Genomic DNA, 12,606 nt, shown 5'->3' with positions numbered 1-12,606 from the left:
AGTGCTGCGGTGTCACGGAGGCTGAGGTGAGCTGAAGCAACATTTGGGGTGTGCTGCTTCAAAGCTATCAGTGAGGATCATAATGAAGATCAGGATGAGGGTGTTCTGGCAGGTGTTGCACTGAAGGACACCAGGAGACCAGCCTTTTGTGTTCAGGACAGCCAGGCAGGCTCTCCTCTGACCTTGATAATGGCAGCTGTTAGCTTTTATACAATTCAGTTGTGCTCTTGATATTTCAGGCTATGCCTTGTAAGGCTGAGGAGGTTCTCAAATGTGTCCTGTTGGCTGAGAGATGTCCATTCCCTCCCTGCTATAGAAATGGTCTGTGAACAAGTGCTTGCAGGGGTCCTAAAATCAAGAGAGGGGCTCAACAGCCAGTTGTGAGGACAGTAGTTTTCATAGAATCCCAGAGTGGTTTGGGTTGAAGGGACCTTAAAGCTCCTCCAGCCCCAACCCCTGCCACGGGCAGGGACCCCTTCCACTAGAGCAGCTTGCTCCAAGCCCCTGTGTCCAAGCTGGCCTTGAACACTGCCAGGGATGGGGCAGCCACAGCTTCTCTGGGCACCCTGTGCCAGCGCCTCAGCACCCTCCCAGGGAAGAGCTTCTGCCTAAGAGCTCAGCTCAGTCTCCCCTCAGGCAGGTTCAAGCCATTCCCCTTGGCCTGTCCCTACAGGCCCTTGTCCCAAGCCCCTCTCCAGCTTTCCTGCAGCCCCTTCAGGCACTGGAGCTGCTCTCAGGTCTCCCCTTCAGGAGCCTTCTCTTCTCCAGGCTGCCCCAGCCCAGCTCTCTCAGCCTGGCTCCAGAGCAGAGCTGCTCCAGCCCTCACAGCAGCTCCATGGCCTCCTCTGGCCTCGCTCCAACAGCTCCAAGTCCCTCTTGTGCTGCTGCCCCAGAGCTGGACCAGGGCTGCAGGGGGGGAGGTGTCTGTTGTCTGAAGATCCTTCCCTGAGACTTAAGGGGCTGCAAATTCCCTTGATTTCCTGGGGCTGTAACAAATAGAAGTATGGGAGAAGTTTTTTGTGGTAACTATTTTGAACCTGTTAGGAAGATCATGTTGTTATCACATCACATTCACATCCCTCTCATTTACTGCTCTTCAGCATAGTTTTGCAACTGGTTATGTGTAAAGGGGAAAAGCTTGATTCTTGTTACCTGGATGTTAGAGTTTTTCACAGCAGGAGGTACAGATATAAAAGGGAAACCCATAATAATTTCTGCCTCCTTGTCATGCAGTGCACACAAATGCAGAGATCATGTAGGACAGGGAGATTGAGCTGAGCTCTCAGGCAGAAGCTCTTCCCTGGGAGGGTGCTGAGGCGCTGGCACAGGGTGCCCAGAGAAGCTGTGGCTGCCCCATCCCTGGCAGTGCTCAAGGCCAGGTTGGACACAGGGGCTTGGAGCAAGCTGCTCCAGTGGAAGGGGTCCCTGCCCGTGGCAGGGGTTGGGACTGGATGAGCTTTAAGCTCCCTTCATCCCAGACCACCCTGGGTTTATGCCCCCTCTTTCTGAGAGGTAAAGCACTGAGTGAGCAGCAAAACCAGTGAAATGCAGGCTTGTTGCATCATTTTTCCCTATCCTTAGTGTTTAAAATGGTGCTCCTGTAAAAATGGACTTGTTTCCTTTGTGTCCCTGTTGTTGTGGCTTGTGAAAAGAAGCTGCAGATGATATCAGCCCTCCACATAATGGCTTTATGCGTGCTCAGCTGCTGGGTAGGTGTCATTCCTTGTTATATCACTCTAGTTCACTCCACTCTGTTGCTTCCCTTCCTGCTGTTCTGCACCAGACAGTCATAAATATTCATGTGCACTCCCTCCCCTCCATTTAGGCTCGCAGACCCAGCTTATGGTCTGTTCTAGTTTGTTAAATGCAGGCTTTTTTTACCACTAGAGTGCTGAAGGCTGTCTAGTGAGCTAAAGGGCTGATGTCACCCATTCTGGTTTGGGAAGTGGCTGGAAACTGCTGAGATACAGAGCCTTGCCACCGTTCTGCTTGGAAATTCAGCTCTTACAGACTTGATGGAAGTTCAGGGCGCTTGATTGTTACATGGGAAAATGAAATGGAAATTTCCTCAGCAGCAAAATTCTGGCTGTGCTGTTTCTTAACTGTAAGAATGAGGGAAACTTGTCTTTGTGCCCTAAGGAAATGCTCAGCTGCAGTGAAACGGACTCAGCTTGACTGGAAAAGGCCAATTTGGATGGAACCTCTAGGGATGGGGCAGCCACAGCTTCTCTGGGCACCCTGTGCCAGTGCCTCAGCACCCTCCCAGGGAAGAGTTTCTGCCTAAGAGCTCATCTCGGTCTCCCCTCGGGCAAGTTAAAGCCATTCCCTTAGTGTGTCCCTACAGGCCCTTGTCCAAAGCCCCTCTCTGGGTTTCCTGCAGCCCCTTTAGGCACTGGAGCTGCTTTCAGGTCTCCCCTTCAGGAGCCTTCTCTTCTCCAGGCTGACCAAACCCATCTCATCACCATGTTGTGTTTCAGCCCTTGCCTTCAGTTCTCTTAACTGGGGCAGTGCTGTTAGTGTTCATCTGGAAGGGGGTTAAAAGGGCCCACAAAGGCAGATGTGTAAGGATGAGACCTCCGGCTGGGAAGGGTGATGCATCTTCTCAAACATGAGGAAGGAAGAGGTGGTAGAGTTAGAGCAAATCCTGCCTGCCCTTACACTGGTCACTTTGAGTGTGTGTTTGCCCATGGTTTTCTGCTCTGATCAGTCCCTCTCCTTTAATTTGGGCAGGAAAAGGAAGAACAGAGATGGATGTCAGTGCAGGGTGTCATTGATAGCAGCTTGAGCTTGCTTCTTTCTTCATCTTCAGTTGTAAGAAGCGACTGAATGGGGATATTATTTGAAATAACACTGTAAGGGGATAATTATTCCTTAGGCTTCTGCTTCCTTTCAGTGTGAATCAGGATGAACGCGGTGCTCTGCACATGTAACCTTGTCGATGTCATAGTGCTGGTTTCATGGCTTTTGCATAGTTATAACTGCTGATTTTGATAACCCTGGAGCTATGGAACAGCAGGATACAAACATCACAGTGTGTTTCCCAGATGTGTGCACTGATACAGCTGTGGTACAACGTGCAAGGTGTAGGGTGTGTAACCCAGGAGCAGTGAGCAGCCTTACCTCCTCTGCTTTGTGGTACAAGCTGATTCCCAAATGGAGAGCTATAGGCTGCCAGAAATCCCTGAGGCCAAACTGATTGATCCAGGACAGTAGCAAACAGTTTTCAATAGTGCTTTTAATTAAAGGAGGGGGAAAAAAGCTTTGTTGTGGGTGGTGGCCTGAAAAGAAATCTAGGATTGGCAGGGATACATTGGCCTCAAAAGGTCAGCTGCAGTTGTGTGACATTGGTATTGATTGTGTCTGCCTTCCTAGAGTTACTGTTTGAGGTAGGATGCCATAAAACAAACCCAGGCTGAGGGAGACTGGATGGAGCAGCCCTGAGGAGCAGGGCTTGGGGGTGTTGGGTGAGGAGAAGCTCCCCATGACCCGGCTTCAGTGTGCACTTGAGCCCAGAACCCCCCCGTGTGCTGGGCTGCACCCCCAGAGCGTGAGCAGCAGCTCAGGGAGGGGATCCTGCCCCTCTGCTGCGTGAAAGGGAGACCCCCCCTGCAGCCCTGATCCAGCTCTGGAGCAGCAGCACAAGAGGGACGTACAATACAGGGGATAAATCGTGTTAAAAGAGGATATTGGAAACCTTTTGTTTGCTCAGAAAGGAGCTATTGCTGCTTTGGTGGGATGCAGAACTGCTGCAGCAGCACCAAAGCCTCTTGTATAGGTTTGATAGTGTTAACGGCACAAAACGTTCTTATTCCCTGGGATCAATGGGGGCAGTGGTTCCGTTTCAGGCTGGGAGGCCATCCCTTAGCCTGCTTAGTCGTGGGTGGCCAAAACCTGCTGGAAAAGGTCTGATCAGTGTGCATTTGATTGCCCTTTGCCATTCAACACGACTTCTTAATTTTAAATACTCCATAATTGTAGCTGCCAGTAACACTGTTTGCAGAAGGTTTGGCTGTGGATGGATCTTGAGAAGGTTTATTCTTTGCAGGCTTTCTTCTGATTTTCCCTCAACCTGGAGTTCTCTTCCTGATTTATTGAGGATTTAGGGATGCAAAGAATCCACTCAGGTGGTCCTTTGGGTTGATCTCATCAGGAAAGAAAGGGCAGAATTAAAGAGGTTCGACAGCAGAGCAGAAGTGAGACCAATGGGGAGAAGATGATCTTCAGGGTAAACCAGTTCTTTAGAGGAAGGAGCTGAGACCACATGAACTCTGCTCTCTGTGACCAGACGATGCTCTCTGCAGAGTTCCTCAGCTCTGAGTGTGGATAAACTTCATGTTCCTGAGGGTTTGGGTGCTGAATGCAGTCTGCTGGTGCTGTCAGTGCTGTGGGGTAATGAATGAATCCTGTTTCCTGCTTTGGGTGAAACTTCCATCACTTGACAGCGAAGAGCAGAGGAGGAATTTTTTCCTTACAGAAGCCACTTTAATCGCTTTAATACAACATTTCTGTTTTAAGAGCTCAGACTGACGTACCTAAAAATACTCTTCTTGGTGACTGGCTCATACAGAGCATTTTGAGTCAAGTAGGAGCATCCTTCTTTTGGGGCTTCTTTTTAAATCAATGTCTAAAAATGGGTTTCAGGCATTCATAATTCAGTTTGTTGTTCTTACCAGAGCTTTCTCCTCTTGTTGCCTTGGGTTGGTACTTTCCAGTTTTCACTAGCAAGTTTACTGCTTCTGAGCATTAAGTGTTTTGAGTTTTAGTGACTCTTTAGTTTTAGTGACTTTAGATGCACTCTTGAAGCACCAACAAATCTGAGTGTGGAAGGTGATGAGAAGGTGGTTGTTGGAAGATCTTGGAGCGGTAGCTTTCACCAGGATTCCTCAGGTGGTATTGGGGCATCTGGTTTGAGGTGATTGAAAGGGATCTCAAAGCTCATCCAGCTCCAATCCCCTGCCATGGGCAGGGACCCCTTCCACTAGAGCAGCTTGCTCCAAGCCCCTGTGTCCAACCTGGCCTTGAACACTGCCAGGGATGGGGCAGCCACAGCTTCTCTGGGCACCCTGTGCCAGCACCTCAGCACCCTCCCAGGGAAGAGCTTCTGCCTAAGAGCTCAGCTCAGTCTCCCCTTGGGCAGGTTGAAACCATTCCCTCTGGTCCTGTTTTGCCCAAGGACAGGACTTTTGGAGCAACCTGTTCTAATGGAAGGAGTCCCTGCCTGTGCAGGGGGTTGGAACTGGATGAGTTTTAAGGTCCCTTCCATCCCAAACCATTCTAAGATGTGAGTTTCTGGTGTAGAAGAGGCAAACACGTGCCCAAGAAGAGGAAGCGGGCCTGTAAGCCCCGCTCCTCATGCATCATCCAGCAGCAGTGGCACAATCCCAATTACTTTCCCTTTGTAGGTCACTGTTGACTGTTTCCTGAGCCCTTTGCAGACTCCGCCTGGCAACAACTGCCCTTCTAATCCCGTCTGGCAGGGGGATGATTTGTGTTGTCTAATGGGGCTCTTCCCTCCCTGGCTCTCCTCTGAGGCTCCCCAGTGACTCGTTACAGCACACAGCATGGAGTGCTGCTCGCTGGGCTGCCAGCACCAGGCACTAGCACGTATCCTGCATGTGCTGGCACGGAGGAGATGCTGGTACCCACCATTAATCAATGCCATGAGTGGTGTTTGGCACTGGATATACAAATCTTCAGCGCATGAGGCTCCAGAAGCAGGACAAGGCAGTGTTCAAGAATCAGCTGAACGACCTTGAAATCCCTCCAGTGGCTGCTGTCAGATCAGAGCTGCTGGAACCAGGAGATATGTGCATTGATTTCAGCTTGCAGATGAATGCTCTTTGTGAAATCAGGGCTAGGCAGTGGCTCACGGCTTCCAGACAAAGAGGATCGATCAGCTTCACTCAATTAGCTGTTGAAGGCTTTGAAATGGGGCTCTCAGAGTTAATGGCAATTTCCCTGATAGGAACTTCACAAGTTCCCATCTTTTAACTCAATTATGTGTGTTGGGTGCTTTGCTCTTTGCTGCTGATGATTCAGTTGCTGGTTTAGGAGGATGTTAATCACTGGGCATCTGCTTGTGCTCAGACCTTGCCTCTTAGGAGCTTCCTGGGTTTATATATGAGAACAGCATTTTTCATAGAGTCATGGAATAATGGAAAGGATTGGGTTGAAGGGACCTTAAAGCTCATCCAGCTCCAACCCCTGCCATGAGCAGGGACCCCTTCCACTGGAGCAGCTTGCTCCAAGCCCCTGTGTCCAACCTGGCCTTGAACACTGCCAGGGATGGGGCAGCCACAGCTTCTCTGGGCACCCTGTGCCAGCGCCTCAGCACTCTCCCAGGGAAGAGCTTCTGCCTAAGAGCTCAGCTCAGTCTCCCCTCGGGCAGGTTCAAGCCATTCCCCTTGGCCTGGCCCTACATCCCTTGTCCCAAGCCCCTCTCCAGCTTTCCTGCAGCCCCTTCAGGCACTGGAGCTGCTCTCAGGTCTCCCCTTCAGGAGCCTTCTCTTCTCCAGGCTGCCCCAGCCCAGCTCTCTCAGCCTGGCTCCAGAGCAGAGCTGCTCCAGTCCTTGCAGCATCACTGGGGCCTCCTCTGGCCTCGCTCCAAGAGCTCCACGTCCCTCTTGTGCTGCTGCCCCAGAGCTGGACACTGAACTTCATCCTGTCCCATAATGTATGAAAACATCATGGCTTATCCCAGTTAATGTGGGTGAATGCTTCCACCTCTTCTCTTGTACAGCAAAACCCTTCTCTTTCTGCTCTTCCCCAGAAAGCTCTCCAGAAGAGAGCATCAGGCAGGCTCTGCAGTGTGTATTAATGGGAGCTGGTCGGGTTTGGTGGTTCCCTGTGGGAGCCACCAGTGATCTGTGTGTCCAGAAGAACTTCCAACCCTGATGTTCAGGTGCAGCCCTGGAACAAAAGGGGGTTTTGGTTAATCACTTCTTCACTTCCCTCTGCTTCAGAAAACTCTTGGATGCCTTTGCACGTAAATTGCAGCAATGGAATGACATCTGACAGCTCTGCGTTCCAAGGGAGGGAGGAGCATCCACTGCCCAGCTTAATAGGTTATTCCAGAGTTTAATTACCCCAGTGCTAAGGTTGCATGCCTTTTCTGCTAGGGCTTTGTTTGGACTTGGATTTTAGCCGATAGATCTTGAGCTACAGAAAGAGGCTGAGACCACTTTTCCTTATCACAAGGTCATTTCTCTGCTGTCCATCACCTTTCAGTAGTTCTGGGTGGACTCTGCAAACTGCCTTTCTCCTGCCAAAAAGCTCCTGAATTGGTTGAGGGTTTTCTTCCTCTGCTGTTGCCCTCATCAGGGCTGGAGAAAACCCCATCCACAGCATTTCCTCCCCCACCTATAGTCTCTAAGGATAATAGTGACTTCTTTTCCCAGTGGAATACCAGAAATATTTCAGGCTAAAGTATGCTGTTCAGATTCATGGAATCAACCAGGTTGGAAAAGCCCTTTAAGCTCATCCAGTCCAACCATTCCCAGCACTGCCAAGGCCACCACTGCCCCATGGCACTGAGGCCTCGTCTCCATGGGGTGTGAACCCTTGCAGGGCCGGTGACTGCAGCCCTGCCCTGGGCAGCCTGTTCCAATGCCTGAGCACCCTCTGGGGCAGGAATTGTTCCTCAGCTCCATCTAAACCTGCCCTGGTGCAGCTTGAGGCCGGTTCCTCTTGTCCCATCCCTTGTTCCTTGGGAGCAGAGCCCAGCCCCTCCTGGCTCCATCCTCCTCTCAGGCACTTGTAGGCAGCCATCAGGTCCCCCCTGAGCCTTCTCTTTTCCACACTGAACCCCCCAGGTCCCTCAGCCCTTCCCCATCACACTTGGGCTCCAGGCCCTGCACCAGCTCCACTGCCCTTCTCTGGCCCTGCTCCAGCCCCTCAATGTCTCTCTTGCAGTGAGGGGCCCAGAGCTGAGCACAGGATCCGAGGTGCAGCCTCACCAGTGCCCAGTACATAGGGAGAATGCTGCTGCAGCCCTGGCTGATGCTGCCCTGGACACATTTGTGTGGGGAGATTTTTCTAAGAGATTGAATTAACTCACTGGATTAAAACCCAGCACCTGCTTAATGAAAGAAGGCTGAAATCTCAACTTGATCTGCTTCCTTTGGTTGTAACCCCCGAATTGCTCACCCACTTGTGTGCAGTCTGTGTTATAAGCAGGCAGTTGTTCTTGCCTTTGTATTACCTTGTGCTGCTGTTCCCTGCAGAGCTTCATTTTCCTCTTGAGGTCACTAATGCGTTTCTTCAGATTAGTTTGAATTCTGATTCTGCCCTCTAAGCTGCTTGAAATCGCTCATAAAGTAATATATTATTTGGATTCAATAGAAATAACAGCCAACAACATGGGCTAGACCACATGTGACAGAGCGGGATTCAAACTCTCCTGCAGAACCACGGTCAATAAATTGGTCCTTTTATTGGCAATGTTCTTTATTCTTATTTTTATGGCCCCCAACACAAGAGGGACGTGGAGCTGCTGGAGCGAGGCCAGAGGAGGCCATAGAGATGCTGTGAGGGCTGGAGCAGCTCTGCTCTGGAGCCAGGCTGAGAGAGCTGGGCTGGGTGAGCCTGGAGAAGAGAAGGCTCCTGAAGGGGAGACCTGAGAGCAGCTCCAGTGCCTGAAGGGGCTGCAGGAAAGCTGGAGAGGGGTTTGGGACAAGGGATGTAGGGCCAGGCCAAGGGGAATGGCTTGAACCTGCCCAAGGGGAGACTGAGCTGAGCTCTTAGGCACAAGTTAGCTTTAAGGGCCATTCCAACCCAAACCAGGCTGGGGTTCTATGTTTTTATTCATTTTTAAAGCCATGCACAGGGGGTATTAACACTCCTTTAGCGTGTTCTGGATAAAATCTAATGTGGAAATAAAACTCTCAGGGGTTTATGGGCTGAAATCTAAAGGGAAGTGGTGATTTGTGGCTCAGTAGCTGTGCCCTGTGGCTCTGCTAAGGGAGGGGGAAAGGAGTAGCCGTTTCTTTCTGCAGGTTGCTATGTTCCAGCTCCATGATGTCGTGTCCCTCCCTAAGCGTTTATGCTTACTGGGAATTCAGTTTGTTACTGTTAGGTCTGTCACAGAATCATACTCCCAGACTCATTTGGGTTGGAAGGGACCTTAAAGCTCATCCACTTCCAACCCCTACCACGGGCAGGGACCCCTTCCACTAGAGCAGCTTGCTCCAAGCCCCTGTGTCCAACCTGGCCTTGAACACTGCCAGGGATGGGGCAGCCACAGCTTCTCTGGGCACCCTGTGCCAGCGCCTCAGCACCCTCCAAGGGAAGAGCTTCTGCTCATAATAATGTCACAGGTACAGTTACCCTGTGTCAGTGCTCAGTGTGCTCACACAGTGATGTGTGCAGCCCTTCAGCTGTGACCAGCCCAGGGGCTTGTTCTGTGCTGCTCTGTGAGTGCAATGTGATCAATTCATCATCCATAGATGACTTTGTGTGATTTCATTCCCAAGTGAAGCTCCAAGCAGGGCTTACATCAGCAATGCTTCCACAGGAGAGCAGGCATCTGCATCCCCATCACTTCAGTGTGCAACAGATGGTACATGAATCCTAAGGTGATTCATCCAGCTATTTTTTGTAGGGATGGGGATCATTGCTGCCATTGCAGGCTGGGTGGTGTGTGCGTGGAGGCTGGGAGAGGTGAGATGGTGTATGTAAGCTCCTAAGAATGGCTCTTTTAAAGAGCGGACTATTTAAAGCCTGGAACCCACTGGCCAAGGTGTCTTTTTATGTAATCTCAACCTGTGAATGTTTCAAGAGGACATTCTTTGTCTTTTCCTTTGAATTATTTCCTTAGTAGGAATTGTGGCTTTTACTTCTGCCAGGGTTTATAAAGCAAGGGGTGTTTTAAAGGAGAAATGGTGGTGCTTCAGTAGCCATGGTGGAATTAAACCTGTAAGTAGTTGGTATTAATGCAGACTTGAGCTGGTGCCTGTTGACAGATGATGTAAAGAAAACCTTGGTCTGTTTGGAGAAGAAATGTCATAGAGCTGAAACACATTGGGGCACTCTCCAAATGGTGTTTAAAGCAGGTATTTAAATATAAGCAAGCCAAGTAGCACCTTATTTCCCCCCTCTTCTTGTGAAGTGAGTGCAGGTCGGGCAGGGAAGCTCCAGGAGTATGGAATAGGTTAACTGAAGGGACTCCAGGAAAGCTGGAGAGGGGCTTTGGGCAAGGGCCTGTAGGGCCAGGCCAAGGGGAATGGCTTTAACCTGCCCGAGGGGAGACTGAGCTGAGCTCTTAGGCAGAAGCTCTTCCCTGGGAGGGTGCTGAGGTGCTGGCACAGGGTGCCCAGAGAAGCTGTGGCTGCCCCATCCCTGGCAGTGTTCAAGGCCAGGTTGGACACAGGGGCTTGGAGCAAGCTGCTCTAGTGGAAGGGGTCCCTGCCCATGGCAGGGGTTGGAGCTGGAGGAGCTTTATAATGTCCTTTTCAACCCAAACCTTTCTGTGATGCATTCAGTTTATGTGGATCTCGATTGTGAAATGAGGGTTTTGACGTGGTTCAAGGTAGTTTGAGATTCAAGCTGCCCACCCAGCTGCATCACAGCTCCACAGGAGCTGCAGCATCCCAAATGGCTGCAGGAAAGAGGCTTCTCTGGTGTCTCGGTGACTGTCAGCTTTGTCTGCACATGCTGCAGTGACCCCTTCTGATTGCAGCACAAGTGACTCCCTCAGGCTGAGCGGTCACTGAATGTAGAGCCACAAGCTGCAGCCAGCACCAGGGTGGATAAGGGTGTTTTTGACAGCGTATGAACCAGCTTGCAGGTCCATATACGTTCCAGTGAATTCCTTGTCAAAGGAAAGGTGAAGTTAATGGAGTGACAGGGACCAGAGGAATGATGGGCAGATGGTAAACAAGCCTCTTCACAACGATGCTCTTCAATCTTGTGACGCTACAGCAGGGACTGCCACTTGTGTGACAGATACAGACAGTGTGACGTTGAGGAGATGCACAGAGGTGTATTTTAAAGCTGCCTTGGTTTAGGAGCCAGAGCTGTCTCGTTGTAGGGGTTCTCAGACCTATTGCATCCATTCATTGGTGGAATTAATGGAAAATGGCAAATAACTTGTTTGAAACTGGAACTATCAAATTATTTCCATTTTCAACTTGAATCATGAATGTTTGAGGGTAAAACTGATGCTCAGGAATGATGCAGGAGCCAACCTTCAGATAAAAATACGCTTAACAGGGTCTTCACATCTGTGAAGTCCAAGAACTGCTATTTTGCTTGTAGGAAGTTAGATTTCACAGTGTGGACACTGTGGACACAAAGTAAAATTCCTCCTGAAACTATTTTTAAATCACTTGCTTCAAACTTGCATTGAAATTGTTCCTTGAATCTGTGTCTTTTCTTTCTTCTTTCAGTGGGGAAGACTTCCTTGATCACCAGGTTCATGTATGACAGCTTCGACAACACCTACCAGGTAAATTGATCTATGTTATTGCCTTCTCTAATGCCCCTCTGTTGCCATGTCTTCCACTGAAGGAAGAATCCATTTGCTTGAAGTGGAAAAGAGTTGGTACACTGACCAAATTCTTCACTGTAAAAGTCTTTTAACTTCATATTTTAACCTGTCGGAACAGCATCTTGCTGTTGGATGCTGCTCATCTGCTGTGGTTTGAAAGCACAGGCTCTTAGTTACAGCCAGGTAATAGGAGTTGTTAAGTCTTTCAGGGGTGTTTTCTTTCACCCTTTGCCACCAGACCATCACAGATCTAATGTCTCTGTGGGGAAGATGTAACAGGTACCCAGCTCCTTTGGAAACAGAATCAGGCTGAGCTGCAAGAGGTTCTTCAGTGGGTGAACAAGGCCTTCCGGAGCAGAAAGCAGTGGACTGTGAGCCTGGGTGTGCTTCAGGAGCTCTTTAGTATCTTTAGGATATTTTTGCTGGCTGATGGAACAAAGACCACAGACCTGGTGGTTGTGTACGTCCCCATCTTGTGGCTGCTTATTTATTGTTTATTATTGAAACCAGATTGGGTTGGCAAGCTTGGGGCTGAAGCAGTGGTTGTCTTTTATTCCACTTGGCCCTGTAGCCCCCTCACTGCTTTGTGCTTGGTGACAAGTCATAGAATCATAGAATCACAAAGTGGTTTGGGTTGAAGGGAGCTTAAAGTTCATCCAGATCCAAGCCCCTGCCATGGCCAGGGTCACCTTCCACTAGAGCAGCTTGCTCCAAGCCCCTGTGTCCAACCTGGCCTTGAGCACTGCCAGGGATGGGGCAGCCACAGCTTCTCTGGGCACCCTGTGCCAGCGCCTCAGCACCCTCCCAGGGAAGAGCTTCTGCCTAAGAGCTCATCTCAGTCTCCCCTCGGGCAGGTTCAAGCCATTCCCCTTGGCCTGGCCCTACAGGCCCTTGTCCAAAGCCCCTCTCCAAGTTTCTTGTTTCCAGCAGCCCTACGTCCCTCTTGTGTTGTTGCCCAGAGCTGGACACAGGACTGCAGGGGGGGTCTCAGGATTCCATGCAGGGGGATCACTCCTGGTAAATGACACACCACCAAGGGCACAACTTTATTCCTGGTGTTTGGTTTCCTTGGCTCAGGTCTTGTTTGATTCACAAATGCCACTTTCATAAAAAGAGCTTAT

The 12,606-nt window shown here is 50.2% G+C and overlaps 1 protein-coding gene across 2 annotated transcripts in view; it reads left to right on the top strand.

Annotated features, from left to right (window-relative positions):
• RAB6A (RAB6A, member RAS oncogene family) overlaps positions 1 to 12,606 on the top strand; it is a 54,621-nt gene that overhangs the window by 18,258 nt on the left and 23,757 nt on the right. For both annotated transcript variants that reach the window (XM_057424802.1, XM_057424803.1), the window contains exon 2: positions 11,385 to 11,443. In XM_057424802.1, the coding sequence (XP_057280785.1) occupies positions 11,414 to 11,443 (30 nt within the window). In that variant the 5' untranslated portion in view covers positions 11,385 to 11,413. The remainder of the gene's footprint in view (positions 1 to 11,384; positions 11,444 to 12,606) is intronic.

The sequence above is a fragment of the Pezoporus wallicus genome, unplaced genomic scaffold (genome assembly GCF_028554395.1).
Source record: "Pezoporus wallicus isolate ANWC-B61680 ecotype Strahan unplaced genomic scaffold, APGP_CSIRO_Pwel_v1 contig_12515, whole genome shotgun sequence".
NCBI lineage: Eukaryota > Metazoa > Chordata > Aves > Psittaciformes > Psittacidae > Pezoporus > Pezoporus wallicus.
Note: the sequence above shows the minus strand (reverse complement) of the source record. Positions and strands in the feature narration are given on the sequence as shown.